At 49.8% G+C, this 22,526-nt stretch overlaps 10 protein-coding genes across 11 annotated transcripts; 3 read left to right on the top strand and 7 right to left on the bottom strand.

Annotated features, from left to right (window-relative positions):
- Nucleotides 1–327: 327 nt before the first annotated feature.
- On the bottom strand, nucleotides 328–2,137 carry LOC6736306. Its single transcript, XM_016170597.3, has 3 exons — nucleotides 1,995–2,137; nucleotides 1,280–1,926; nucleotides 328–821 (listed from the first exon to the last, which is right to left on the bottom strand). The coding sequence occupies exons 1-3, from the start codon at nucleotides 2,092–2,094 to the stop codon at nucleotides 570–572; spliced, it is 999 nt and encodes a 332-aa protein (XP_016029785.1). The 5' UTR covers nucleotides 2,095–2,137; the 3' UTR covers nucleotides 328–569.
- LOC6736305 lies at nucleotides 2,027–4,409 on the bottom strand. Its single transcript, XM_016170596.2, has 3 exons — nucleotides 3,123–4,409; nucleotides 2,609–3,028; nucleotides 2,027–2,260 (listed from the first exon to the last, which is right to left on the bottom strand). The coding sequence occupies exons 1-3, from the start codon at nucleotides 4,192–4,194 to the stop codon at nucleotides 2,193–2,195; spliced, it is 1,560 nt and encodes a 519-aa protein (XP_016029784.1). The 5' UTR covers nucleotides 4,195–4,409; the 3' UTR covers nucleotides 2,027–2,192.
- Nucleotides 4,410–4,632: 223 nt separating this feature from the next.
- LOC6736304 lies at nucleotides 4,633–5,747 on the bottom strand. The gene has a single exon (XM_002083152.2). It carries the CDS (start codon nucleotides 5,527–5,529, stop codon nucleotides 4,780–4,782), a length of 750 nt encoding a protein of 249 aa, XP_002083188.2. The 5' UTR covers nucleotides 5,530–5,747; the 3' UTR covers nucleotides 4,633–4,779.
- Nucleotides 5,748–5,942: 195 nt separating this feature from the next.
- Nucleotides 5,943–8,587, bottom strand: LOC6736303 (phosphatidylinositol-3-phosphatase SAC1). Of its 2 annotated transcripts, XR_005543869.2 has the most exons (3): nucleotides 8,446–8,587; nucleotides 6,249–8,137; nucleotides 5,943–6,178 (listed from the first exon to the last, which is right to left on the bottom strand). XR_005543869.2 is itself a non-coding variant. In XM_039292999.2 (2 exons), exons 1-2 carry the CDS (start codon nucleotides 8,495–8,497, stop codon nucleotides 6,324–6,326), a joined length of 1,866 nt encoding a protein of 621 aa, XP_039148933.1. In that variant the 5' UTR covers nucleotides 8,498–8,587; the 3' UTR covers nucleotides 5,943–6,323. The 2 variants fall into 2 exon arrangements, 1 of the variants encoding a protein (XP_039148933.1); XM_039292999.2 differs by having other exon boundaries at nucleotides 5,943–8,137.
- LOC6736302 (DNA replication complex GINS protein PSF1) lies at nucleotides 8,566–9,414 on the top strand. Its single transcript, XM_002083150.4, has one exon. It carries the CDS (start codon nucleotides 8,719–8,721, stop codon nucleotides 9,325–9,327), a length of 609 nt encoding a protein of 202 aa, XP_002083186.2. The 5' UTR covers nucleotides 8,566–8,718; the 3' UTR covers nucleotides 9,328–9,414.
- Nucleotides 9,415–9,485: 71 nt separating this feature from the next.
- On the top strand, nucleotides 9,486–13,534 carry LOC6736301 (kinesin-like protein Klp61F). The gene is made up of 6 exons (XM_016170510.3): nucleotides 9,486–9,852; nucleotides 9,913–10,213; nucleotides 10,338–11,670; nucleotides 11,733–12,943; nucleotides 13,008–13,259; nucleotides 13,344–13,534. The coding sequence occupies exons 1-6, from the start codon at nucleotides 9,773–9,775 to the stop codon at nucleotides 13,365–13,367; spliced, it is 3,201 nt and encodes a 1,066-aa protein (XP_016029781.1). The 5' UTR covers nucleotides 9,486–9,772; the 3' UTR covers nucleotides 13,368–13,534.
- On the bottom strand, nucleotides 13,309–19,573 carry LOC6736299. The gene is made up of 6 exons (XM_016170593.3): nucleotides 19,379–19,573; nucleotides 18,511–18,770; nucleotides 18,205–18,451; nucleotides 15,551–15,677; nucleotides 14,084–15,486; nucleotides 13,309–14,028 (listed from the first exon to the last, which is right to left on the bottom strand). Exons 2-6 carry the CDS (start codon nucleotides 18,715–18,717, stop codon nucleotides 13,823–13,825), a joined length of 2,190 nt encoding a protein of 729 aa, XP_016029780.1. The 5' UTR covers nucleotides 18,718–18,770; nucleotides 19,379–19,573; the 3' UTR covers nucleotides 13,309–13,822.
- On the top strand, nucleotides 16,799–18,160 carry LOC6736300 (keratin, type I cytoskeletal 10). The gene has a single exon (XM_002083148.4). It carries the CDS (start codon nucleotides 17,058–17,060, stop codon nucleotides 17,988–17,990), a length of 933 nt encoding a protein of 310 aa, XP_002083184.1. The 5' UTR covers nucleotides 16,799–17,057; the 3' UTR covers nucleotides 17,991–18,160.
- A 285-nt stretch (nucleotides 19,574–19,858) lies between the features above and the next one.
- On the bottom strand, nucleotides 19,859–21,151 carry LOC6736298 (alpha-tocopherol transfer protein). The gene is made up of 3 exons (XM_016170592.3): nucleotides 20,792–21,151; nucleotides 20,352–20,724; nucleotides 19,859–20,295 (listed from the first exon to the last, which is right to left on the bottom strand). Exons 1-3 carry the CDS (start codon nucleotides 21,091–21,093, stop codon nucleotides 20,038–20,040), a joined length of 933 nt encoding a protein of 310 aa, XP_016029779.1. The 5' UTR covers nucleotides 21,094–21,151; the 3' UTR covers nucleotides 19,859–20,037.
- Nucleotides 21,152–21,213: 62 nt separating this feature from the next.
- LOC27209274 (alpha-tocopherol transfer protein) lies at nucleotides 21,214–22,473 on the bottom strand. The gene is made up of 3 exons (XM_016184729.3): nucleotides 22,054–22,473; nucleotides 21,622–21,994; nucleotides 21,214–21,566 (listed from the first exon to the last, which is right to left on the bottom strand). The coding sequence occupies exons 1-3, from the start codon at nucleotides 22,371–22,373 to the stop codon at nucleotides 21,306–21,308; spliced, it is 954 nt and encodes a 317-aa protein (XP_016029778.1). The 5' UTR covers nucleotides 22,374–22,473; the 3' UTR covers nucleotides 21,214–21,305.
- Nucleotides 22,474–22,526: the final 53 nt, after the last annotated feature.

The raw sequence follows: 22,526 nt of genomic DNA, 5'->3' as shown, positions 1-22,526 counted from the left end.
ACCAGGCGAGCCAACAAACCGCTAAGCTGTCTCTGCATTCAACGCCGGCTCTCCTCCTCGATGCTCCCACCCGCAAAGATTGCTGGCGGAGATGGGTTCCATGGCTTTTAATTACAGGTGTGCAATAGACGAAGATGGTCGGATCGGATCGGCATCAGAGTTCTGCATCGCGAATTGGTTTTGTCGGCTATTTTTAGACCCGCCTCAATTGCAGATGAAACACCTCCGCGGCCTTGACTGGGCAGTTAAATGCCCTTAATGAAGATGGGCATATACACTTGTAAGCAGATTACTGCGGGTTAGGGTATCAATCAATGTCTACAAATATTATAATTTTTTTAAATTTTAATTCAATCAAAAGCGTACATTTACGTAACTAGTCGAAAAAGTGAGTGTTCGTGCATCTTACTGGACGGGTTTATATGAATGGGTTAGTACCAGAACCAAATTTCAATAATTGCTGCTGTGAATTTTCAGTGTGTCGCTTCCAAATGCCAATGGATGTGTTCCGAAAGGGTGAGCGTCAAGTCCGGTCGATGGGAATGGTATGTGCCTAGGGATCTCTTGGTCTACTTCTTCTTCTTGCCCTTGCCCTTCTTGCCCTTGCCCTTCTTGCCCTTCTTCCCCTTTTTGCCACCGCTGAGCATCTCCTCGGAAACATAGGTCTCCGTGGTCACCTTGCTGATCGGAAGGGTTACGGGCTGCTTGGGCGTCCGCAGCTCGATCTCGATGGTGTTCTTCTTGTGCTGCGACTTGGCCTTGCTTCCCAGTTTTACCAGAAACACGTCGCTGTCGGTCTCCTCGCAGGTCTTGTAGCAGACCTAACCGAAGAGAAGAGGAAAATATATTTTAGATACTATGCAACAGCCAACCAAAATAGGTTCAATGCAACGCGTTGCATCTCCGCATTACCATAAATAAAAAAGCATGGAGCTGTTGCAGATTGCCACCGCAAGCTGAAAAGAGTGCTCCACACTTGGAGCTGGCAGATGTTACGCAACTGCCCCACAATTGAGGCAATCGCCTTCCCGAAGTGGCAGAAGTGGCAAAGTTGCACCACCTGCAACAACGTTTAGCGGGGCCAAGTCACGGACTACCAATCGATCCACATTCCGCATCCGCACACGTAACTGGCGAACTTAAAAAATGGAATGCGGAGGCGATCGGCGATTGTGGTTAATGATTTAAGATCGAACATTCTTGAAATATGGATTTCCTCAGGCCACTTAATGCTCCACGCCATTTATCAAACACGCCAACGAATATAGGATGAACTCACCTCGATACCCTTGCGCCTTGTGTCCAAATTGACGCCCTTCATGGTGTCCATGATGTCCTTCCGCTCGACCTGCATGGAACAGGATCGCTGGTTCTGGACGGGACAGTGCGCGGGCACGATGGGATCGGATCCTCCGCAGAGACGCTGGCGGTAGCAGTCGACCTTGGCCTCCTGGAAGTCGCAGGCTTCCTTGATCTTCGAGAAGGGCACGTAGTAGTTGTCGGTCTCGCAGGCATCGTTCCCAGAGTACTTGATGTTGGCTCGCACCTTGGGGATGTTCGGGTGGTTGACGATGCGGCCGCCGGTCCGGCGCTTGATGTGGTTGCGGGCGAAGGAGCTGCGCTGGAGCATATCGTGCAGGCAGGACTCCTTCGCGGGCTCGCAGTCATTGGGGTCATCGCGATAGCAGGGATCATCGCCTGCGCCCAGGTTGGGCGCAGTCTCGGCGCCATCCATCACGCTCTCCACCTTGTGGGTGTTCTTGAGGACGCGTATGGTCAGACCGCTGCCATTGAGGCAGGCCTCGAACTCGTCGTACGCCTCCGGACCCGGATCCGGCTTGGTCGGCTGGATGAAGCAGGGAGCCAACTCCGGACTGCAGTCGCAATCGCAGGCGCACTGGCAGCAGCCGTCACAGTCGTCCACATCTGAGGATACCAATTGGAAAGGATGAATCCTTAGGCCCGAGCTTCGGAGCAGGGATCCGCGTACTTACTCTCGTTCATGGGCTTGAGCATCTCGTTGGTGATCTTGAACTTGCAGTCGACCTTTGGCTTCTTGCCCTTCTTGCCCTTTCTTCCCTTCTTCTTGGCCATGTTGTGCGGTTGAGTGGTTGAGTGTGTAAGTCAATACAATTATTCACTAGGCGTTGTCTGCTTGAGGCAGCGGTGCTGAAATCTCAATTCCGAAAGCCTCAATTCTCAATTTGGATATTGTACTTCACCAGTAAGTGGCGCAATTTCCGCACAGCTCGTTTTCGCGCTGAAAAGGAAACCGAATTTGGGTTAGTGGATCGCTTCGACAATGTTTTAGCTTTATAGGAAAATAGGTCGGACGTACTGATCCTCTGTTTTATTTTCCATCCAAAACTCGCGTGACAAAAACGAAAGATTTTATTTTTCTGTATTTTGTGCGGCAGACAACATTTCCCGTGTTCGAATGTGTAAAACAAATGCTAAACGAGTGATCTTCTACACCCCGACTACTTGATGTTACTAAATGTTTCCTGGAGTTACGAGTCGTGTGTGTTGTTGTTCATTTCGAAGCCTACTCTCGAAATCCCAGCTGAAATCTTTTTCTAGGTAATGCTAAATACATATATGAGCTCACCTTCATCACAGGCCATTTCGTACTCCTCCTCCCGTCCGTTGCACCTGCCAGTGGGCTCCTTGTACCGCATTTTCCTGGTCGCCTGGAGGACTCCTGAGCAGACAGGATCGCAGTCCTCGTAGACGGCGGACGGACTATTCTCGTCTCCTACGCGGCAAACTGCTCCTCCAGCCTGACGCTTCTTTTTGCCCTTGTCGTCCTTGCCACCCTTTCCATCCTTTGCGTCCTTTCCATCCTTGTCACCCTTTTTGCCATCCTTGTCCTTCTTGGGATCCTTTTCCGGTTTGTTCAGCAGCTCGGCCTGCATCTTCTCCTGGATAAAGCGTGGGTACGGTGGAATTCCGCCGCAGGGACCGCATTTCTGCAGCTTTTGTTCGATGGGCGAGAGATTGCAACGCTTTGTGGGAACAGTGGGGCATTCTGGGGAGAAGTAGATCGAATTGTTACATTACATCATTATAAGGAAGCAAGGATATATGCAGATTTCGGAAATGGGATGATAGATTGTACTCACCCCTATCGAACTCGTCCTCGCAGTAGTCACAGGGGCAGAGCTTGTCCAGATTGCAGGAGTAATACCTGAGGCACTTTGCCGGAGGCTCAACTCGCTTGGCACAAGGGTCCACCATTGTGCAGCGACGACAAGGAGGCTGGGCACACGAGCCCTTGCAGCCCTTCTTATCCATGGGTCCGCCGGTTGCAGTTCCGCCGCCACAGCAGGGACTGCAGGGATCGCACGGATCGCAGGGGTCGCAGGGTGGGGGACATGGTGGGCCACAGCTAGGAGGAGGTGGGCACGAGCCGCAGGGAGGTGGAGGGCAGGGGCCGCATGGGCCACAGGGGCCACAAGGGCCACAAGGACCGCAACAGGGCTCCGGGCATTTGGGGTTGCGGGAGCAAACCTTGCTGAAGGGGAACGTGGACACAATGGTCGGGCCATTGCAAACCAATCGAAGGATAAGCACTATGTTTCCAGTCTGCATCTTGCAGAGATTGAAGAGGGGCAGCAGTCGCTTGGACAACTCCGAAGTGGGACACCACTGCTCGTGGCGTTCGTTCAGCTTCTCGTAGCAGGCACAGTTGTCCAGGAGGCCCTTGCTGGTGGGACCCTTCATCTTCGGCAGCTGTGCGATGTGCCCCAGCATGGCGTCTTCCCAGTCGGGATTCTCGATGTCAAAGGACTCCTTTACCCTGTCGAAGATGGGCTTCACCTTTAGCTCCGACAGTCCTATCAGGAACTTGCAGCTCTCCGTGCGCTTCTTATAGACATGCACCCGCAGCACATCCTTGTCCGTAATGGGGGAGTCCAGCGTGAAGAGGGCGCACTTGCCGCACTTGGGCGAACAGGGGTTAACACACGTGCCCACCTCCCGATCGCAGAGATTCACGTAAACCGACGAACGGAACGTGATCTCCGTGCAGGTGGGATACTCCTCCGGAGCGCAGAGATTCTGGCGCGTGATCAGCAGGTCGTCCACCACGAACTCGAACATGTAAAGGAAGTTTCCTGCAATCTTGGGAGGTTTCTCTGGCTTCTCGGACTTATCGGATTTCTCAGTTTTCTCATTTTTATCAGACTTGTCCATTTTCAAAGGAAGAAACTAACTTGGGCACTACTGCTACTGATTCCGAAAATAATTTAGGCCAGGCTTTTGTTTTGGCGAAAATATAAATTTATAAACCCGAACACACGCACTTCCGAAAATTTTGTGAGTAAATTTGAATTTAGATTGTGATTTTGAATGGCTGTCCAGACGGGGAGACTGTGGTGTTCGAACTGCTGAACCGATTGGATTTTCGAGGGCTACTCAAATCGGACGAATTTTGAAAACTTGATAAGATTACTTGTGGAGTGTTTTTGATATTAAGATTGGTTTTTGGGCAGATGAGCCTGTATGCAGATTTGAATACGACTAAAACACCTTAGTAGCGTCTTATTTCCAACATTTATATAAATTTTAATATATTCTGAACTATATAACTATAATGGACAATAGCCTCCCCAAGTCACTGAAACACCAGCATTGGTATAAAAAATATTCAAATACTTTATTCATTGTTAAAATATGCGAATGTTATCAGTTGATAGGCGCATCCCTTGTCAAACAATAAAAATGCTTATGGCAACTAAATGAGTACGGAAGATAAAGGCTCGTAGCTGCATTTCCTGCTCATGCCTTTTTGGTGGGCACGGTCTTGCAAGGATCGCAGGGATCGAATGGCGACGAACAGGGAGCGGGCCAAATGGGCGGGCAAGAACAGCAGCAGTTGCAGGGATCCTTGCACCTGGGACTCTGTACGGGGAAGGAGGATACCACAGAGGACCCATTGCACACCAGTCTCAGGATCAGCACTATATTGCCGGTCTGCATCTTGCAGAGGTTGAAGAGCGGCAGCATCCGCTTGGTCAGCTCCGAGGTGGGACACCACTGCTCCCGCCGCTCCCTGTTCCTCTCGTAGCACACACAGTCACTGGCCTTCTTGCAGGGACCCCTCAGCTTGGGCATTCGCGACAAATGGTTCTCCACGTTATTCTCCCAGTTTATGTTCCGCGAATCGAACTCCTTCTTCACCCTGTCGAAGATCGGCTTCATCGGGAGCTCGGTCAGCCCGAGCAGGAACTTGCAGCTCTCCGTGCGCTTCTTGTAAACGTGAATGTGCATCACGTCCTCGTCCGTGATGGGCGAATCCAACGTGAAGAGGGTGCACTTGCCGCACTTGGGCGAACAGGGGTTGACACAGCTTCCGTTCTCCCGATCGCGGATGTTCAGGAAAACCGAACGGAACGTGATCTCCGTGCAAGTGGGATACTCCTCCGGAGCGCAGAGGTTGGGACGAGTGATCAGCAGATCGTCCACCACTAACTCCAACATATACAGGAAGTTATCAGCGAGATTAGAGCGTTTCTCCGACTTGTCCATTCTTTTGTAAAAGCTTAAGAACTAGAAATTTGACACAATTACTACACCAAACAATTTTTTATGTGTTGAAAACGTTTTTAGAAATGTTCAGTGCCTAAAACCTAATTTTGGCGAAAAATAAATGTGTTGAATTTTGAATTCAGATTTTGACGACGTGCCGAAAAGGAAAGACTGATGTTCGAAATGGATCTATGCGACTGAATGTAAAAGGCCTGCCTACGATTCAAAATATATAAAAAAAAGCTAAAAGCTCTGCATTCCTAGTAAATATCAACCGTGCCATTCTTTATAGGATTAACACCCTCTGGGTAACCTGTACTCTTAACCTTTACTGGCCATGGTTGTCATAAACGCCATATACCCATATCATTAATTGCAGTTGACCTCCACAAGTAGATAGAAAGACGACGGTCTGAGGTTTTCTAGCAATGCGTAAAATACTTTATTTAATGTCATTAAATGGTTCTACAAAAGTGATTGATCTACATTGCAGTTAATCGCAGTTAATAAGCGGCGCCTTCACAACTCCAGTTCTTCCCGATCGAAACCCCAATCATACCCCTTTCCAGCCGCCTGAAGCTCGCCTAAGTGTTCTGTGCTTATAATAACTAACAAGTTGCAGAAAGGAATGGACTGGGGGGCTTTACAACTAAACAAAAACAGAATAAAACAAAACATAAATTGAGAGGAAGTCGAATCGATTACAGAAATTGGTTTACAATTGTTCTTTCTTGGAGCAATGGGACAGTTTAGCTGCAGAGGTAGTTCCCAGTGACTGCTAGACGACACTAACGTCATGGGTCTCGAAAGGAGATGGGCGGAAAAAGCCGCGGCCACTGCACGAACTCGATGCCGTAGTGCAGGATGCCCGTGGCACTGACGGCGATCATTGCGCCCCAGAAAAGCATGAACAGCAGGTTCTCCGTGTTGAACTCGGCCGGATAGGTCATCGTGATCATGAACATAGCCACAGCCACAAGCAGCACCGAGGGGAAGGTGAAGAATCGCCAGCCATGCTTCGACTCCAGCGGCGATGGCACGACACCGCCCTCGTTGTCGTTGACCAGATACTTGCCAAGGAAAAGATCGATGCTGTCTTGCCGCTGGCCATCGGCGAAGTTGTTCAGATAGTAGCGCATCAGCGAGTTCTTGCCGTCCTGCATGGCACCAGACTTGGTCCTCTTGCCCGTCCTGGTGAAGTCGGTCTTGAGCGCACACGTTCCGGAATATTGTAGCGACACCAGATCCGCGTTGTCCGCCCACACGCCCTTGAAAATGCTCTCGAAAATGTCGGAGGCATGCTCCACTTTCTGGCCCACATGAAGCACTCCCAGCTTTTGGAGCACTGCAGTAAGGGACCTGCGAGCCAGCATGCTCTGCACCACGTTCGTCCTATCCAGACAGTCGATACAATTCGTTCGGAAGACACCAGTCTGCGTGGACACCAATTTGCCGTCGTCGAAGACATGATAGACTCCGAACTGATCCTGCTCGTGGGCCAGGCGATCGATGAGTATGTTCAGCCGGTCCCAGCGCATCTTACGGCACTCGCTGTGGAAGTCGAAAGACTCGTACCGCACTTGTGGATTTCCAATTTCTCGAACCAGGCGGGCATAAGTCGCCTCGAGTTCACCCTCGGCACCTTTGTGATCCACTAGATTCACAGCCACATTGTTGCCATACAGCCTGATTTGTTCCTTGAAGTGGAGCGAGCAGGCGGCCAGATGATCCTTGCCCGGCACCAGAACAGGTCGAGGCTTATAGCGCAAATTGGGCAGCTGGTGCCAGTGGAAGGGCATGCTGCCTCGTGTCTGCACGAATCCAGTCAGCTGCCCGTTAAACTCCACTATTTGCTCGGTCTCTACGAAGTTCGCAACATGGCCCTGCTCGTCGCTGCCTCGGCAGAAGAGCCGTGTGCCCGCCCGCTGCACGGAGCGCCTAGTGATGATGCTCCAGAAGAATGTCTGCCCGTTGATCTGCACCTGGTTGATAGACACGAAGCCCAGAACGAGTGGCAGCTGGAACTTCTGCATCTTATCGCAGTTGAACTGCCGCAACACAAAGCCATTCCAAACGAATCGCTGCTCAGCGCGTTGGAGCAACCCGGACACTTCAGGCCGCGATTGTGCCACCTCCCGCTGTCGCTGCAGCGAATTGGTGAGGTCGTAGCGGTAGGAGAAGTAAAAGAACTTGGTGTCCAGTGTCTGGCGTAGCAGTCGCAAGTAGGTTTCGTTCTCCTTGCGCTGGAAGGTATTCGGAATGTAGGGTATGATGTCATAGCCGGCTAATCTCCACACAACCGCGCCATTGAGCACGCCCACGAAGAGGCGGTGGGTGGCCACCAGAAGGTAGTCGCAGCTCAGTAGGTGAATGGTGCCCAGCACCCCACAAATCCTCCTGGTGGGCCGAAGGTTGGCCACATGACCTCCGCTCGCTGGCTGAACCCTGGTGACTTTGTCGTGGCGCCCGACTACCAGCACCTCAGCTCCTCCATTCGGCTCGATGATGAAGCTCTCCGGTGTGATGTACAGGTTCATGTCATCGTACACGGCGTTCTCCTCCCTGCTGTCCATGATTTCCGGGGGCGGTGGCTGGCCCACTTCGAAGGCTAAGGGTTAAAAATGGGATAAGGGTTAATAGCTATAGCCAGTGCTGCTTCCTCTTTCTCTGCTCACTTCCTCTAATCGGGGATTCACTGTCGCTATCGCCGCTGTCACACACGCACAGCACCAAAATCAGCCACACAATCAGCAGGTTACTCGTTCTTTATTGATTTAACACACAAATTGCCGTTCATCTGATTTTTGGGCCAAGTCTTTGCCACTACGTGTGTGATAGGGATGGACCAGTTGGCTAAATAGCCGAATAGCTATTAGCTGAAATGTTCGATACTTTAGAATGTTCCCACCCACTTACTTGCATGTGGTACTCCACTCGCGCAGTTGCACCAATCTAACCAGGATGGCATTTTCTTCTAAGACGGCATAATTTGGGCCTCGAAAGCTAAATTTTGATAAATCACCGTTTCAAATCTATTTTAAAGGAACCCCGGCTACTGAGGTTAAGATTGTTGTTATTCTTGGAAATATACCAAAAGTAATACCAAGTATCGATACCACAAGTCGACGAACATTTTGGCGCGATCCATCACTATATTCCCAAACCAAACAAAAACAGAAAAGATCAACAATGAGCCGACAAACGAAAATGTTCGGCGAGAAAGCCTTTGACCTGCTGAAGGAACTGGAGAGATCGTCGCAGACAATTCCCGCCTTCGACGACGATGGCGTACGCCAGGTGCTGGAGGAGATCAAGGCGATATTCGAGGAGAACGTGGCCCAGGCATCCAGCTACAATGCTTCCGGGGATCGCAGTCTGTGGCCCCTGCTCAACTTCAGGCACGCAGCTCTCCAGAGGAACAAGAGGTGCCTGCTGGCCTACCTATACGAGCGGTGCAGGAGGATCAAGGCCCTCAGGTGGGAGTTTGGACCCATTATTCCCGGGGACATCAAGCAGGCACTCTGCGAACCGGAGGTCACCTTCTTCAACAACTACTCCAAGTCACTGGCTGCCTACATGTGCAGTGCGGGCTACAACCAGGGCCTGCCCATTGATCTAACCAACAATCTGCGCCCGCCCAAGTCCCTCTACATCGAGGTGCGCTGCATGGAGGACTATGGGAAGTTCGAGCTGGACGACGGCGAGGTGATCCACCTGAAGAAGAACAGCCAGCACTATCTGCCCCGTGCTCAGGTGGAGTCTCTCGTGAGGCAGGGCATTCTTCACCACATAGCATAGTCAGGATTATTCGATAATAAGAGTTTACTATACATATTTAATGGTTTAATGTAGAACAAATAAAAGATACAAAATATTTAATTCAAATAATTTGAACATTCTGTAGTTTTCCAATACTTGGTATTAGCTTCTAGTATTTTTCGATGTTGGTATATTCAGCGCTCCGTGCTGCGGTCACACTATTTGCGCATTATTTTAAAATTGAACGGACAACTGAAGACGCTGCTTCTCGCTGTTCTCATTGGAAATAGTGCGAAAATTGGTTTTCGACGCCAGCCCTCTGTAAAAAGTAGTTACAGTTATCGGCATTCGGCTCGGTGGAAGGTAAAGAACAAGGATTTCCAGGAATCAAACACACACACGCACGCATACTAGTGCAAACGCCAGGCGTCATTTTTTGGACTGTACGCGCTAAAACCACAATTAATTGTTTTAATTGATCAAAATGGACATATCTGGTGGGAATACGTCGCGCCAGCCGCAAAAGAAGTCCAACCAAAACATCCAGGTGTATGTGCGCGTCAGGTGAGTTTGGATATGTAACCAAATCCCATAGGAAGTTCTATATCCCTATATCTTTTGTAGACCACTCAATTCGCGGGAACGTTGCATCCGCTCAGCCGAAGTCGTGGATGTGGTCGGACCGCGGGAAGTGGTCACCCGCCACACGCTGGACTCCAAGCTCACCAAGAAGTTCACCTTTGACCGCAGCTTTGGCCCCGAGTCCAAGCAGTGCGACGTCTACTCCGTCGTGGTGGCTCCGCTGATCGAGGAGGTCCTCAATGGCTACAACTGCACGGTGTTTGCTTATGGCCAGACGGGCACAGGGAAGACCCACACCATGGTGGGCAACGAGACTGCCGAACTGAAATCGTCCTGGGAAGACGTAAGTGCACAGAACAAACAAAACCATTTGCCATTCTTAGCCATATGGCTCAAGGCCATCGAAACCAGTTTTCCTTTTCTAAGAATCGCTAATCTAACCTTTTCCAATTTGTATTCCCGCTTAGGACTCCGACATTGGCATCATACCGCGAGCTCTGAGTCACCTTTTCGATGAGCTTCGCATGATGGAGGTGGAGTACACGATGCGCATTTCCTACTTGGAGCTGTACAACGAGGAGCTGTGCGATCTTCTGTCCACCGATGACACCACCAAGATACGCATTTTCGATGACAGCACCAAGAAGGGATCGGTGATTATCCAGGGCCTGGAGGAGATTCCAGTGCACAGCAAGGATGATGTGTACAAGCTGCTGGAGAAGGGAAAGGAGCGTCGCAAAACAGCCACTACGCTGATGAATGCCCAGTCCTCGCGATCGCATACTGTATTTTCTATAGTTGTGCACATCAGGGAGAATGGCATCGAAGGAGAGGACATGCTGAAAATCGGTAAACTGAATCTGGTGGATCTGGCGGGCAGTGAAAATGTTTCCAAGGCTGGGAATGAAAAGGGAATACGGGTGCGGGAAACAGTAAACATCAATCAGAGCCTCTTGACTCTCGGTAGAGTAATTACCGCTTTGGTCGATCGCGCTCCTCACGTTCCATATCGTGAATCAAAGCTGACTAGACTGCTCCAAGAATCTCTGGGAGGCAGGACCAAGACCTCCATCATAGCCACCATATCGCCGGGCCATAAGGACATCGAGGAGACCCTAAGCACTTTAGAGTACGCTCATCGCGCCAAGAACATTCAAAACAAGCCCGAAGTCAATCAGAAGCTGACTAAGAAGACGGTGCTCAAGGAATACACCGAAGAAATCGACAAGCTTAAAAGAGATCTTATGGCGGCCAGGGACAAGAATGGCATCTATTTGGCCGAGGAAACCTACGGTGAGATAACTTTAAAGTTAGAATCCCAGAACCGCGAGCTTAACGAGAAGATGCTGCTGCTCAAGGCCTTGAAGGACGAACTCCAGAACAAGGAGAAGATCTTCAGCGAGGTAAGCATGAGTCTTGTGGAGAAAACGCAGGAGCTGAAGAAGACCGAGGAGAATCTACTGAACACGAAGGGTACTTTGCTCCTGACCAAAAAAGTGCTCACCAAGACCAAGCGACGCTACAAGGAAAAAAAGGAGTTGGTGGCCTCGCATATGAAAACGGAGCAGGTTTTGACCATACAGGCTCAGGAAATCCTAGCCGCTGCTGATCTGGCCACTGATGATACTCATCAGCTGCACGGAACCATCGAAAGAAGGCGTGAGTTGGATGAGAAGATTCGCCGATCTTGCGATCAGTTCAAAGATCGTATGCAAGACAATTTGGAAATGATCGGTGGCAGCCTGAACTTGTACCAGGATCAGCAGGCAGCCCTCAAGGAGCAGCTAAGCCAGGAAATGGGTAAGCATACAGAAATTAATTTGTATATTATTGTACATAAGTAAAATATTATAAATCTCCAGAAAACTCGAGCAATGTGAGCCAACGCCTTGCTACAAATTCCAGCAAAAGCATCGAAATGCTTAAGGAAGTGTGTGCCCAATCGCTACAGGATCAGACCAACCTCCATAATAAGTTAATAGCGGAAGTCACGAAGATCAGTGATCAGCACTCTCAGGCATTTGTCGCCAAGCTGATGCAGCAGATGCAGCAGCAACAGCTTTTGATGAGCAAAGAAATTCAGACTAACCTGCAGGAGATCGAGGAAAACAACCAGCGGCACAAAGCCATGCTGGACTCTATGCAGGAAAAGTTCGCCCACATAATTGACAGCAGCTTACAGTCTGTGGAAGAACATGCAAAGCAAATGCACAAGAAGTTGGAGCAGCTCGGGGCAATGAGTTTGCCAGATGCGGAGGAACTGCAGAATCTTCAAGAGGAGTTGGCGAATGAACGAGCCCTGGCCCAGCAGGAGGATGCTCTTCTTGAGTCCATGATGATGCAGATGGAACAGATTAAAAACTTGCGGGCCAAAAATAGCGTAAGCATGTCCATACACCTTAATAAGATGGAGGAGAGTCGACTGACGAGAAATCATCGCATCGATGATATTAAGTCTGGTATCCAAGACTACCAAAAGTTGGGCATCGAGGCTTCTCAATCCGCACAAGCGGAGCTCACCAGCCAAATGGAGGCGGGAATGCTTTGTCTGGACCAAGGCGTTGCCAACTGTTCGATGCTCCAGGTGCACATGAAGAATCTCAACCAGAAATACGAGAAGGAAACAAATGAGAATGTTGGTTCCGTCCGAGGGCACCACCATCAGGTGGAATTTATTTGCCAAGAGAGCAAGCAGCAGCTCGAGGCGGTGAATGAGAAAACCGAAGTTAACTTGCAGCAGATGGTGGATGCAAGGCAGCAGCTAATCACCGAGGACAGACAGCGATTCATAGGCCATGCCACCGTAGCCACCGATCTTGTCCAAGAGTCGAACCGCCAGTTCTCGGAGCACTTTGAACTGCAACAGCAGCAGCTGCGGATTTGCGAGCAAGAGCTTGTACGCTTCCAACAGTCGGAGTTGAAAACGTACGCCCCAACCGGGACCACGCCCTCCAAAAGGGATTTCGTCTATCCACGCACCCTGGTGGCCACTTCGCCGCATCAGGAAATTGTGAGGCGCTATCGCCAAGAGCAGGACTGGTCAGATCTGGACACCACGGCCACTATAGATGAGGTAAATTAAAATCCTTCAACCTTGTATGTTGAAAAGCACCAACTTCTATGTTTCCAATCCGTAGGGCAGCGAGGGTGAGCATGACGAATCCATGCATTCCGTCCAGGAGCTGTCCGAAACTGAAACCATAATGAACTCCACGCCCATTGAGCCCGTGGATGGTGTCACTGTGAAGCGTGGGTGCGGCACCACCCGCAACTCCAATTCGAACGCCCTGAAGCCACCCGTAGTTACTGGTGGAAAACGCAGCAGCTCGTTGTCACGTTCCCTGACACCCAGGAAATCGTCACCTCGAGGTTCTCCTGCCTTTGCCAGGGTAAGTCAAGTGCAAGTTCGCTATTGACTTAACAAATGAAGGGTGGGGATAAGTTATCATTACATTTATTCTCAATACTTTTAGCACAACAAAGAAAACGTAGCCTGATTGCATTCGATGACAATAGTACTCTACCCTACCCAGTAACCCGTGTTTGTTAGTGGATTTCGGATCGCTGTGTTTGTTTGGCTCTTCTGGATATTAATTTTATCTGTATATCAATCTTTGGAATTTCGTACATTTATTATTTAAATAAACTCGCTATGTAAAGTTAAGGAAACCTTTAGTTCAAGTGCTGGTTTAAGATATATCAGAAGGTTATCTTAAACTTCTATACTTTTCTTAGCGAAGAAGTAAATTCTTTTTTTTTTTTTGATGATGTCATGCCTTCAAAGAATCGCTTTATAATTGATTTAATCTTAATTTGTTTAAGTTTTGTTCATAAAACATTTAAACATGTAAAATAGCCATTTTTCCAAGTGCGTTTCTTATAATTAGATCTTGCTTTCCAAAATGTTAAGGAAATAACAGATGTCAATAACTATTAAACTATCTACCTATTACTAATCCTCATCCTGCTCGTCGTCATCATCCTTAAGAATGCCCAAACGGCGGGCTACCTCCTTTACATTGGCAATGAACTCCTCCTGGACCAAGTTGAAACTCATGGCCAACAAGGCAATGCCGAATAGAAGGTACAGCGAGCAATAGGCGATGGACTGCTCCGACTCGTCCTTGACTCCTTTCGCGGGGACAAAGTCACCAAATCCTGTAATGCAAAAGCAGATGAAAAGAGTGCGCATGGAATAGGGATAAACACACACCAATTGTGGTCAGTGTGATGAAGCAAAAGTAGGCGGAGTCCAAGAAGGACCAGTTCTCCCAGTACGCAAAAAGAACAGCTCCGCCAAGGATGTAGCTCACTACCAAGAAGACGCATAACCAAATGGGGACAGGTCGATCCTTGGGCAGCAGATCTCCATAGTCCCCATACTCATCCCCGTACATGGAGTCATCGTCGTCGTAGTCGTAGCTGGGACGCCGACGGATTTGCCGCTGGACCGGAAATCCCATTGGTGACATGATTCTCGGGGAAGGGGGCAAACGCTCAGTCCGCTCTCTTCGGCGATTTCTTTTTGGTTCTCGACTCCTTGAGTGGTGGCGCTCGGACGGATAATCCTCGTAGTTATTGTCTCCGTAAAGGGATCCCTCATCGAAGCTCTCTTCCACGTAGTCCTCGTAGCGACCTTGGGAGTGGCCACGCCTATCCCGTCGATGGTCCCGTCCTGGCGGTGGAGCATCATAGTCGGGAAGTTCGAGATGGTTGCCATAGCGAGAGGATTGCCTGCCCAGACTTCCTGCTCGTCTATCATGCTGTTGGCGATAGGAGCTCTGCGGTGGCGGCTGTGGAGATCGCTCCCGTTCTCTGTCCTTCTGGCGCTGTCTTTGGTGAGCAGATCTGGGCATGGATTGACTCCTTGGCGCTGCTTGTCTTCTGTTGCCCCCAAAGTCATCTAGAGCATACCTATTTGGTATAATGGGTGTTTTCCTCACCACGTCCTCGTCGACGTCTTCGTAATGTGATGAAACGTGCCTGGGATCCACGGACTTGGCCCTGCTTCTCCCCGGAGCCGAGTGAAGACGATGCAGTTCTCTGGAAGCTTTCGAAGATTCCTGATTGTGTGGCGATCGAACCGATCGCACACTGGCAGCTCTTTTGGCAGGAGGTTGCATGTCACTGAAGTCCTCAATGGATCCAGCATCCAAGTGGGATCGGGAGTAGCGCTCCCTTTCTACTGTGTGCCTGTCCCTCATCCGATCCCGCTGTCTCTGCCGGCTACTGTATCGGTTAGATCTGTTTAGGGTCTGAGTCTCGTACCCATCTCCGTAAATGGTGTGCCGCTGGCGAGGATCGTGATGCGAATGCTGCGGCTGCTGCTGACGACGATTGCGTCCGCCTCCACTGCTCCGATGTCCGAACTCCCGGTCATCGTAGCCCCGGCCCATGGTGCGCAGGTCGGGATCTGAATAGGCATGACCCATGGAAGGACCAAGGCCCGAGTCATTCCCAGACCGTTGGGTCATTTTCATGGAGCGCCGGAACGAGGGCGGCGGCTGGGAACGGGCGTGGCGCTGAGAGCGCATCGATCTCTGCCGGGATCGGGCATTCCTCGGACGTTTCGCCGTGCGGGTGCACACATAGCAGCATATTCTCCAGTACAGAAACCTATATGGGAATTTATGTATGAACACATACGCATTTAGTTCTCAGCTCATCGATGTCAACTCACCGGAATGATGTGGCCATGACATCGCCAATGTTGGACAGGCAGATGAGCATCAGCGGAATGCCGACAATGGCGTAGAAAATCGTTGTCACCTTGCCCCAATCCGTGCGCGGCGATATGTGGCCATAGCCTGTCCAGAGAATGACAAGGAACCCAAAATTACTCTTTCGCAGAAAGGTAAGTTTGGTTTTGAGCTTCACCTTCAACCTCGTGACCGCAAAGTTCTTGAAATGCTAATGAGTCTAAGACCCGCTAAGGCCCAATCCCCAATCCATCTGTACTTCTTTTTGTTCATGCCAAGCCCATTATCGCTTGGAAATAGCAAACATGGCATTTCAAGTCTGCCGCTTTTGGCCTTTACGGAAGTGTGCAAATTCGTAGATAGCATTCTGCCCCTCCTCGCGGAGTTCTATCTGATGGGCGTTCGGTCACTAAACCCATTTGTGTGCTAGCCGTAAATCCATATCGGGGAAAAGTGCAGACGAAAAGCGCAAAACTAAGCTCCCATCATCAAGAGCCAGAGCTAATAAACTGCTTTATACAAAATACTCCCTTTCGAAAGCCGAAAAGTTGAATGCTCTTAGAGGGTAAAAGTGGGGAAAGGTTTCAGTCTACTTTCAAAGTAGGAGAGATTATAAGGTTCTTGTGGCTTGCTTAAGACCTTCCATTGAAATCCTTCCGTGCACCACTTCCCCTTATGACTAGTCACTAATCACCAACACCCACTGTGTTAGGGTATACTAATAATGAGAAATTCCCATCGTTAAAATCTAAAAATCTGAAACGTCAGAAAAGATAATCACGATCGGTCAGTGGCGTTTGACCTTGCTGTTGTTTTGACCACAAACAATTGGATGGCAGCAATCCACTTTTGGTTTCATTTGACACGCTCCACACACCCTCGCTCCCTTTGAAAGCCATCACCACCCGAATGAACCCATTTTTAGAGGTCACCCACGTGCTGGCTGCTCACCTAACTGTGTCCGAGCTGAATCTTTGACTTGTGACTCCCGCCCTGCAAAGGGAGCATGTGTTTCCCAACTCATGGTAATTCCCAGGAATAAGCTTTTGGGTCGATCGGTGGTCAATTACCGTGATTTATGCGATTTCAACGTGATCGCTGAGTGGACAAAACCAATTGTCCGACTCATCCGCTTGCCTCATTGGTTCCTGGGCGGATCGCGGTCTGGTCGCGCTTCATGTGAATCAACGTGGGCCAATACGTGGGCCCCCGATCTCTGAAGATTTCTGTCTGGCACGATCGTTGATTCATTGGTCGGGCAGTCGCCGAGTCCGAATCCCCACCTGCGGCTGCCCTCGTCGCTTGACTGGGTTTGTGCGTCGTCATCGCCGCTGATGTCTCTGGCGCTTGTATTTGTTTTTCGGTTCTCGGGTGCGGTTATATAAGTAGTGTGTGCCGGTCGCATTTCTGAACTATTCTGTTGCGGGAGCTTGCCGCGATCAAGCGCAAAAAACGGGTCAGTGTGTGATCGAACAAAGCGTGCCAATCATGCCAAGCTATTGCCTCATCATCGCCCTATGCCTTCTTGGCTCAGTGGCGGCTAAGTCTTCGGATGGAGATCGAGATCAGCGGGTCTGGAGGTCCTACAACCGCATGGAGCGCTCTTTTCGGGACATCAACCGCAGTTCCCCCATTAGGAATTCGTACGACGAAAAGCTGAGGCGGGAGCCCACGACTCGACGACCTTTTCCCGGCGAACCGGAGAATGATGAGATAGAGGACTATGCCGATGTGGAGCCCACCAGGTCATCGGACACACCCAATGTAGGCACCCGTCAGTTTAATCCATACGGTGGTCAGACCAATGCCGGTCAGTTCGGAGGACTTGGAGGCTATAACGGAAACCCCGGAGTGCTAGTCGGACCTGGCGGACCCACCGGAATCATAGGAAGACCGCCACTGTACCCCACTCCCTATCAGCCAGGCTATGGCGGATTCTCTGGAGCTCAAAACGGCATTGGTGGATATCCAGGCGGATACGCAGGAGTAGGACAGGGACTCCCCGGAGCTGGATTCCCCGGGGCCAGCGTGGGTGGTGGCTTTAACAACTTCCCTAGTAATGGACTTGGCCTCAACCAATTTCCTGGCAATGGGCAATACCCTTACGGCTCCTATCCGGGTGGCGATTTCGGTGGAAACCAGTTCGCAGGCGCAGGTACCCAGTTCCCAGGATTGGGTCAGTACCCAGCAAACCAACAGTTCGGAGGACCTCAGTACACCGAGGGATATGGTCTGGCAGGAGGACTGGGCTTAGGGCAACTGGGAGTAGGCAACGGTGGACTGGGATACGGCGGAAGCTTTCCACCTCTAGGAGGCTTCGGCTACGACGAGAAATCGCCAGCTGTGGCCGAGGGTAAGAGTGCTAAGAGTGTGGCAGCGTCCCCAGGTAAAGTGAATGATAAGCTCAGTAAGAAGGTCTAGAGCTTCGAGTTTTGGAAGTGGAAGATGTCATGTTAAAGATATGGAACTGAAGCTGTTACTTTCCCACTCAACATTCCTTTTTCCCTTAGGCTGAGTTTTAAGTAGTCACCTTAGTGTAGGCATAGTTTACGTTTAGTCTAAGCAAATAAATTCCCTTGTTTACTGACATATGACTTTGAAGAACTCAATCCTTAAGAGTACAAAACATACTCACCTATGGTCGTTATCACAATAATGGAGTAGAAGAGGGATCCGGCGAAGGTCCACTGTGACTTGCGCAGATCCTCGTCGCCATCCCAGCCGTCGGCCTTGATGGCCGTGAGGATTTGCTTTTCAAAGTTGGCCAGGTGCTTGCTGACATTGGCCATCCAATCGCTTTCCCTTAGGACCACTGCGTCGTCGGACAGAAGCCAGATATTCTCCGTGAGATTAATGCGAAGATTCTGTATGTCCCGCTTCACCTGCATGGGGATTTGGGATTTTTAGCATTCGGGGCTTCCCAGCAAAATCACCCACTTACCTCCAGTTCGTGGGGTCGTTCGAGGTGTTGGAAGAGGTAGGCACCGCCCACGCAATAGGAAACCACGAGGAGCACGAGCAGCACATGGGACACAATGCAGGTGAGCACCTTCCACGAGAAGCAGATGGCAGCCACACAGCGTCCGCGTTGCGGCTTCGCTGGCTCCAACATGTGCGCCGGCAGAGATTGGGCCCGCCTACCCGACATGGTCACCCTCCTCTGGCCTCCTCCCTCCTTTGGCTAATTTGCCGCTCGGCTGGCTGTGAATTATGAAAGGCAAAATAAACTAAATAAAGGATGGGACGGAAATGTTTGGTGGTCGGCCTGGCAAATACCCTTAGAAATTGTGAATTGTTGTTGAGAGGCAAAAGCTTTTGAGACTGCTGCTCCTAAGTAATATAGTAATCCTAATGGTGAATGCCATTATGTTTAAAATTATGCCTTCAAATAAACACGCCTTCTATCGCTTTCGATTTGGAAATCGATGGTAATCTCCAAAGGAGCAATTACCGAGAAGCCAAAAGGTAAACCAGACAAAGCTCCACGGCACACATGTTTATTTGTCCAAATATTTATTTATTTGGGTTGCTGGGGCAAGGCCGAAGAGCCAAGGGGATCAGGTGCGGAAGCCGCCGAAAGACTCGACTCCATGAGACTATTTTGGGTGCCGCCGACCGGCGGGGCATTCATCTCATCGTCAAATCTCGTGCCACGCCTGTCGAGAACTCTGCTGGTTCCTCTTGCTTATAGACGCGGACTACATAACATGTCCGAGCAATTATGAACTTCGATTTCATGTGGGCAATTAGCGCTGGTGAATTATGGGCCCATCGGGATTGGGCATTGGACTGCTGTTAATGATGATTACCGATCGCTGATCGCCTTCTGATTCGCACTGAGGAAAACTTTTCAGTTTTCCACTTTAAGTTCCATGCTGTATATTTTGCCCGCACTCTCCCGTCTTCCGTCCAACAATCCGTTTCCGATTCTAATTCCGATGGGATCCGTACAGAGAAAAGAAGCACCGATCCGTACGAGCCACAAATTCTTACTGCGGATCGCAGCTACAGATGGACTCTACACGGATCGCTCGGGAAATTGGGTTTATTTTTGGTCTAACGCGAAGTTCTCTTGTCTTCCGTAGATATATAGTTTTGGAAAAACTTTTATTTTCGGCTTTTCTCTGGTCGTCGTTTGTTTTGCATTGTTTGGCTCTCTCAGTCGTCCCACTTTGTGTTTTGATTATGGTGCCTCTCTGTTTGAAGGAATCAATTAATCTGCTATCTGATAAGCCATGCGTGCACTTAATCTACAATTTTAAAATTAGAATCGAAAACTCGTTAGCGTGTAATGGAATATGCAATTAACTATCTTTATTACAGGCTGTGCTAAGCTTTTGGCTTGTTGTTATGCTCTTATCGCTATGCTTATCACAAATCGACTCGTGTACAACCTTTACCTTTGTTACCTAAGATAAGAGCTGCAGCTAAGTCTATATTTAGCAATTTAGCAGGGGGGGTGGACTCTTCAGTCCACATTCAATTGCCGGAAGGAACCCTGCAGACCAAATAGACTCTCGAAGTCGACGGGCTGACCCACTCGGAGGCTTTCATCGGTTCCGTAGTTCTTCTCCTCCTCCCAGTAATTCCGGTAGGCCAGAATACGTTGCTCCCACTGCTGCAGTAGATCCGGAATCGATCCGTTCTCCCCTCCGTATTCAACTGGCAAATACTGTTTGGGAATCTGGTTGTAGAGTGCCTCCCATTTGGTTCCATGAACGTAGAGCTGGCGGTATAAGATATCTTCAATTACCTTTTCTTGGGGCAGTTGGGGTTACTTACGCGTCCTTGCTGCTTCTTAGACATCATGGGCTTAATCATATTGAAGATGGTGTCAAATCCGTTGGGCGTATTAATGAAATGGATTCCCTGCGGCCGCAGGGGCAGGGCCTCCTCCTGAAAAACTGTCATCTTCTTGGCGAATGACGGTGTCATCTGCAGGAAGTGCCCGGTGGTGACATTGGACATGTCCAGAATGGATATCAACCCATTCACAATGGCCACATCGTCCTCGTCGAGCATAATCTGCTGCATGAGACCAGCAGCTCGATTCACCTCCTGGAAGGTGTATTTGCTGGGATCGTAGCAGGCCAAGCGAAGCAGAGCCAATCGCGGGCCATTATCGTTTAGAGGACGTGGCAGAATAACTATGGTGCTGGGGAAAGATTAAACCAGTGGGTTAGACAATACATTTTTGGGATTCTTGCATCTACCCAGCTCACCCCAATCTGAATATCTCCAGTGCTTTGTCCACATCGACATTATGACCCAAATAAAACTCTGGGTACTTGGTGCGTAGTGTGTAGAACCTGTCGATCTTGGACTTGGTCCTTTCCAAACTGAACTTGCAGCCGCGCAGGAAGTTCACCAGGAACTGGTCATCTGTGCGGGCTTTCAAGTGCGGTTGCTGCTTAATCCAATCCCTCAGAGCGGCGATGTCGTCATCCAACTTATTGGGCACCTCGTTCAGCTTCTCAACCGCAGTCTTCTGGAGCTCGGGACTCAGTGGTCGGATGGCCGGCATCTTGTTGGTCTCTTCTTGGCGGTCGATGAACGAATGTTGATTTTACACCCAGTTAGTTTTGCAATTCAGGCTGAAATCGATAAGGTATCGACTGTGAGCTGATAGCCACACATTGAAGTAGTCGCCAAGAAGAGTGAGTAGCAGAGCTTATCGAAAACATTTATTTTAGGTTTATGGCCCAGGTAAGTAAGTGTACAGTTATTTTAACCGATTCAGTCGATGACCAACTGGCGGAAAGAGCCATCCAGGCCAAAGTGACTCTCGTCTGGGTTCAGCACTGTAGCTTCCTCGCGCAACTTGTCATTGGCTCCGAAATGCTGGCAGTCCTCAAAGTAGCTGCGATAGCTGGAGAGCTTTGCCTCCATCTGGGCGGTGATATCCTTCATGGTGCCCTTTGAACCTCCGTACTCCTCAGGAAGATAGTGCTTGGGAACTCGCTCGAAAATGGCTTCCGGATCGGAGCTAACAGAAACCTTAAAGAAAGAAAGATGTGAAGATATTCTTATTCCCAGAACTGCAGTGTCCTACCCTCTCCTTGATTTTTCCCGGAAACCATCCAAGCAGGGATTTAAACCCCGTCTCGAATGCCTTGGGCACATTGATGAAATGGATTCCCTTCTGGCGCGTTGGCATGGCCTCGTCCGCATAGGCCGAGAACTTGCTGAGAAGTTGGGGTTGGAGGGCGAACAGATTTGCACCCGTCACTCCACTCATGTCCATGATCTCCAAGTAGCCACTGACGGAGGCATTGTCATCCTCCAGCATCATGATCTCACCGAACATGGAGCCCACACGTATGATGTCCTGGAACTTGAATTTATTGATGTCGTAGGAGCCAGCTCGAATAATAGTCACGGCTGGTCCAGTATCCTCCTTATCGAAGGGAATGCGCAAGATCACTCTGCAGAGATAGCCATAGAAATATTTTGAGTTTAGAGACAGCAGAGTGGAATTACATACCCCTGTCGAATAATCTCCAACACCTGCTCATTGTCAACCAATCGCTGATCGTTGAAAACCTCCGGGATGACCGCTTGCAGGCTATAGAATCGATCAATCTTCTGCTTGGCCTTCTCCAGACTAAATTTCGATCCCCTTAGAAAACTGAGCAGGAACTGATCCTCGAGACAGGCGCAGAGATGGGGCTGCTTCTGTAGCCATTCCTTCACAGCAGCGATGTCCGATTCCACTCGACTTGGCACCTCGTTCAGCTCCTCGATGGCCACTTTTTGCAGACCCGGCGGCAGAGGCCTTATGGAATGAGGAGAACTTCCACTCATTTTGGCAGCGCTATCAGTTGCAGACTAACCAAATGCACTTCCAACTGGTCAACACTCCAAATATTTAAAGCGCAAAGCGATAAGATCCGACTAATCTGACCAGCGATTAGCAGGCAAGAAAACGTATTACCTTGCCTCTTAAGTACTCGATTT

Source organism: Drosophila simulans, chromosome 3L, assembly GCF_016746395.2.
Source record: "Drosophila simulans strain w501 chromosome 3L, Prin_Dsim_3.1, whole genome shotgun sequence".
NCBI lineage: Eukaryota > Metazoa > Arthropoda > Insecta > Diptera > Drosophilidae > Drosophila > Drosophila simulans.
The sequence above is the reverse complement of the archived record's forward strand: the minus strand, read 5'-3'. Positions and strand labels throughout refer to the sequence as shown.

Coding starts and splice junctions, on each gene's coding strand:
- LOC6736305 (XM_016170596.2), bottom strand. CDS start 4,194: ATGGACAAGTCTGATAAAAATGAGAAAACTGAGAAATCCGATAAGTCC. Junction 3,029..3,122: donor CGAGGACGAGTTCGATAGGG/GTGAGTACAATC, acceptor ACTTCTCCCCAG/AATGCCCCACTGTTCCCACA. Junction 2,261..2,608: donor CGAAATGGCCTGTGATGAAG/GTGAGCTCATAT, acceptor TTTCCTTTTCAG/CGCGAAAACGAGCTGTGCGG.
- LOC27209274 (XM_016184729.3), bottom strand. CDS start 22,373: ATGAGTGGAAGTTCTCCTCATTCCATAAGGCCTCTGCCGCCGGGTCTG. Junction 21,995..22,053: donor TTGGAGATTATTCGACAGGG/GTATGTAATTCC, acceptor CTATCTCTGCAG/AGTGATCTTGCGCATTCCCT. Junction 21,567..21,621: donor CGGGAAAAATCAAGGAGAGG/GTAGGACACTGC, acceptor TCTTTCTTTAAG/GTTTCTGTTAGCTCCGATCC.
- LOC6736304 (XM_002083152.2), bottom strand. CDS start 5,529: ATGGACAAGTCGGAGAAACGCTCTAATCTCGCTGATAACTTCCTGTAT.
- LOC6736301 (XM_016170510.3), top strand. CDS start 9,773: ATGGACATATCTGGTGGGAATACGTCGCGCCAGCCGCAAAAGAAGTCC. Junction 9,853..9,912: donor CAGGTGTATGTGCGCGTCAG/GTGAGTTTGGAT, acceptor TATCTTTTGTAG/ACCACTCAATTCGCGGGAAC. Junction 13,260..13,343: donor GTTCTCCTGCCTTTGCCAGG/GTAAGTCAAGTG, acceptor CAATACTTTTAG/CACAACAAAGAAAACGTAGC.
- LOC6736300 (XM_002083148.4), top strand. CDS start 17,058: ATGCCAAGCTATTGCCTCATCATCGCCCTATGCCTTCTTGGCTCAGTG.
- LOC6736306 (XM_016170597.3), bottom strand. CDS start 2,094: ATGGCCAAGAAGAAGGGAAGAAAGGGCAAGAAGGGCAAGAAGCCAAAG. Junction 1,927..1,994: donor GCTCAAGCCCATGAACGAGA/GTAAGTACGCGG, acceptor TGGTATCCTCAG/ATGTGGACGACTGTGACGGC. Junction 822..1,279: donor CAAGGCGCAAGGGTATCGAG/GTGAGTTCATCC, acceptor CTCTTCGGTTAG/GTCTGCTACAAGACCTGCGA.
- LOC6736302 (XM_002083150.4), top strand. CDS start 8,719: ATGAGCCGACAAACGAAAATGTTCGGCGAGAAAGCCTTTGACCTGCTG.
- LOC6736299 (XM_016170593.3), bottom strand. CDS start 18,717: ATGTCGGGTAGGCGGGCCCAATCTCTGCCGGCGCACATGTTGGAGCCA. Junction 18,452..18,510: donor AACGACCCCACGAACTGGAG/GTAAGTGGGTGA, acceptor ATCCCCATGCAG/GTGAAGCGGGACATACAGAA. Junction 15,678..18,204: donor TATTGTGATAACGACCATAG/GTGAGTATGTTT, acceptor TTCTCTGGACAG/GCTATGGCCACATATCGCCG.
- LOC6736298 (XM_016170592.3), bottom strand. CDS start 21,093: ATGCCGGCCATCCGACCACTGAGTCCCGAGCTCCAGAAGACTGCGGTT. Junction 20,725..20,791: donor CTGGAGATATTCAGATTGGG/GTGAGCTGGGTA, acceptor ATCTTTCCCCAG/CACCATAGTTATTCTGCCAC. Junction 20,296..20,351: donor CTAAGAAGCAGCAAGGACGC/GTAAGTAACCCC, acceptor TTATACCGCCAG/CTCTACGTTCATGGAACCAA.
- LOC6736303 (XM_039292999.2), bottom strand. CDS start 8,497: ATGCCATCCTGGTTAGATTGGTGCAACTGCGCGAGTGGAGTACCACAT. Junction 8,138..8,445: donor GAGTGGAGTACCACATGCAA/GTAAGTGGGTGG, acceptor TTTAACCCTTAG/CCTTCGAAGTGGGCCAGCCA.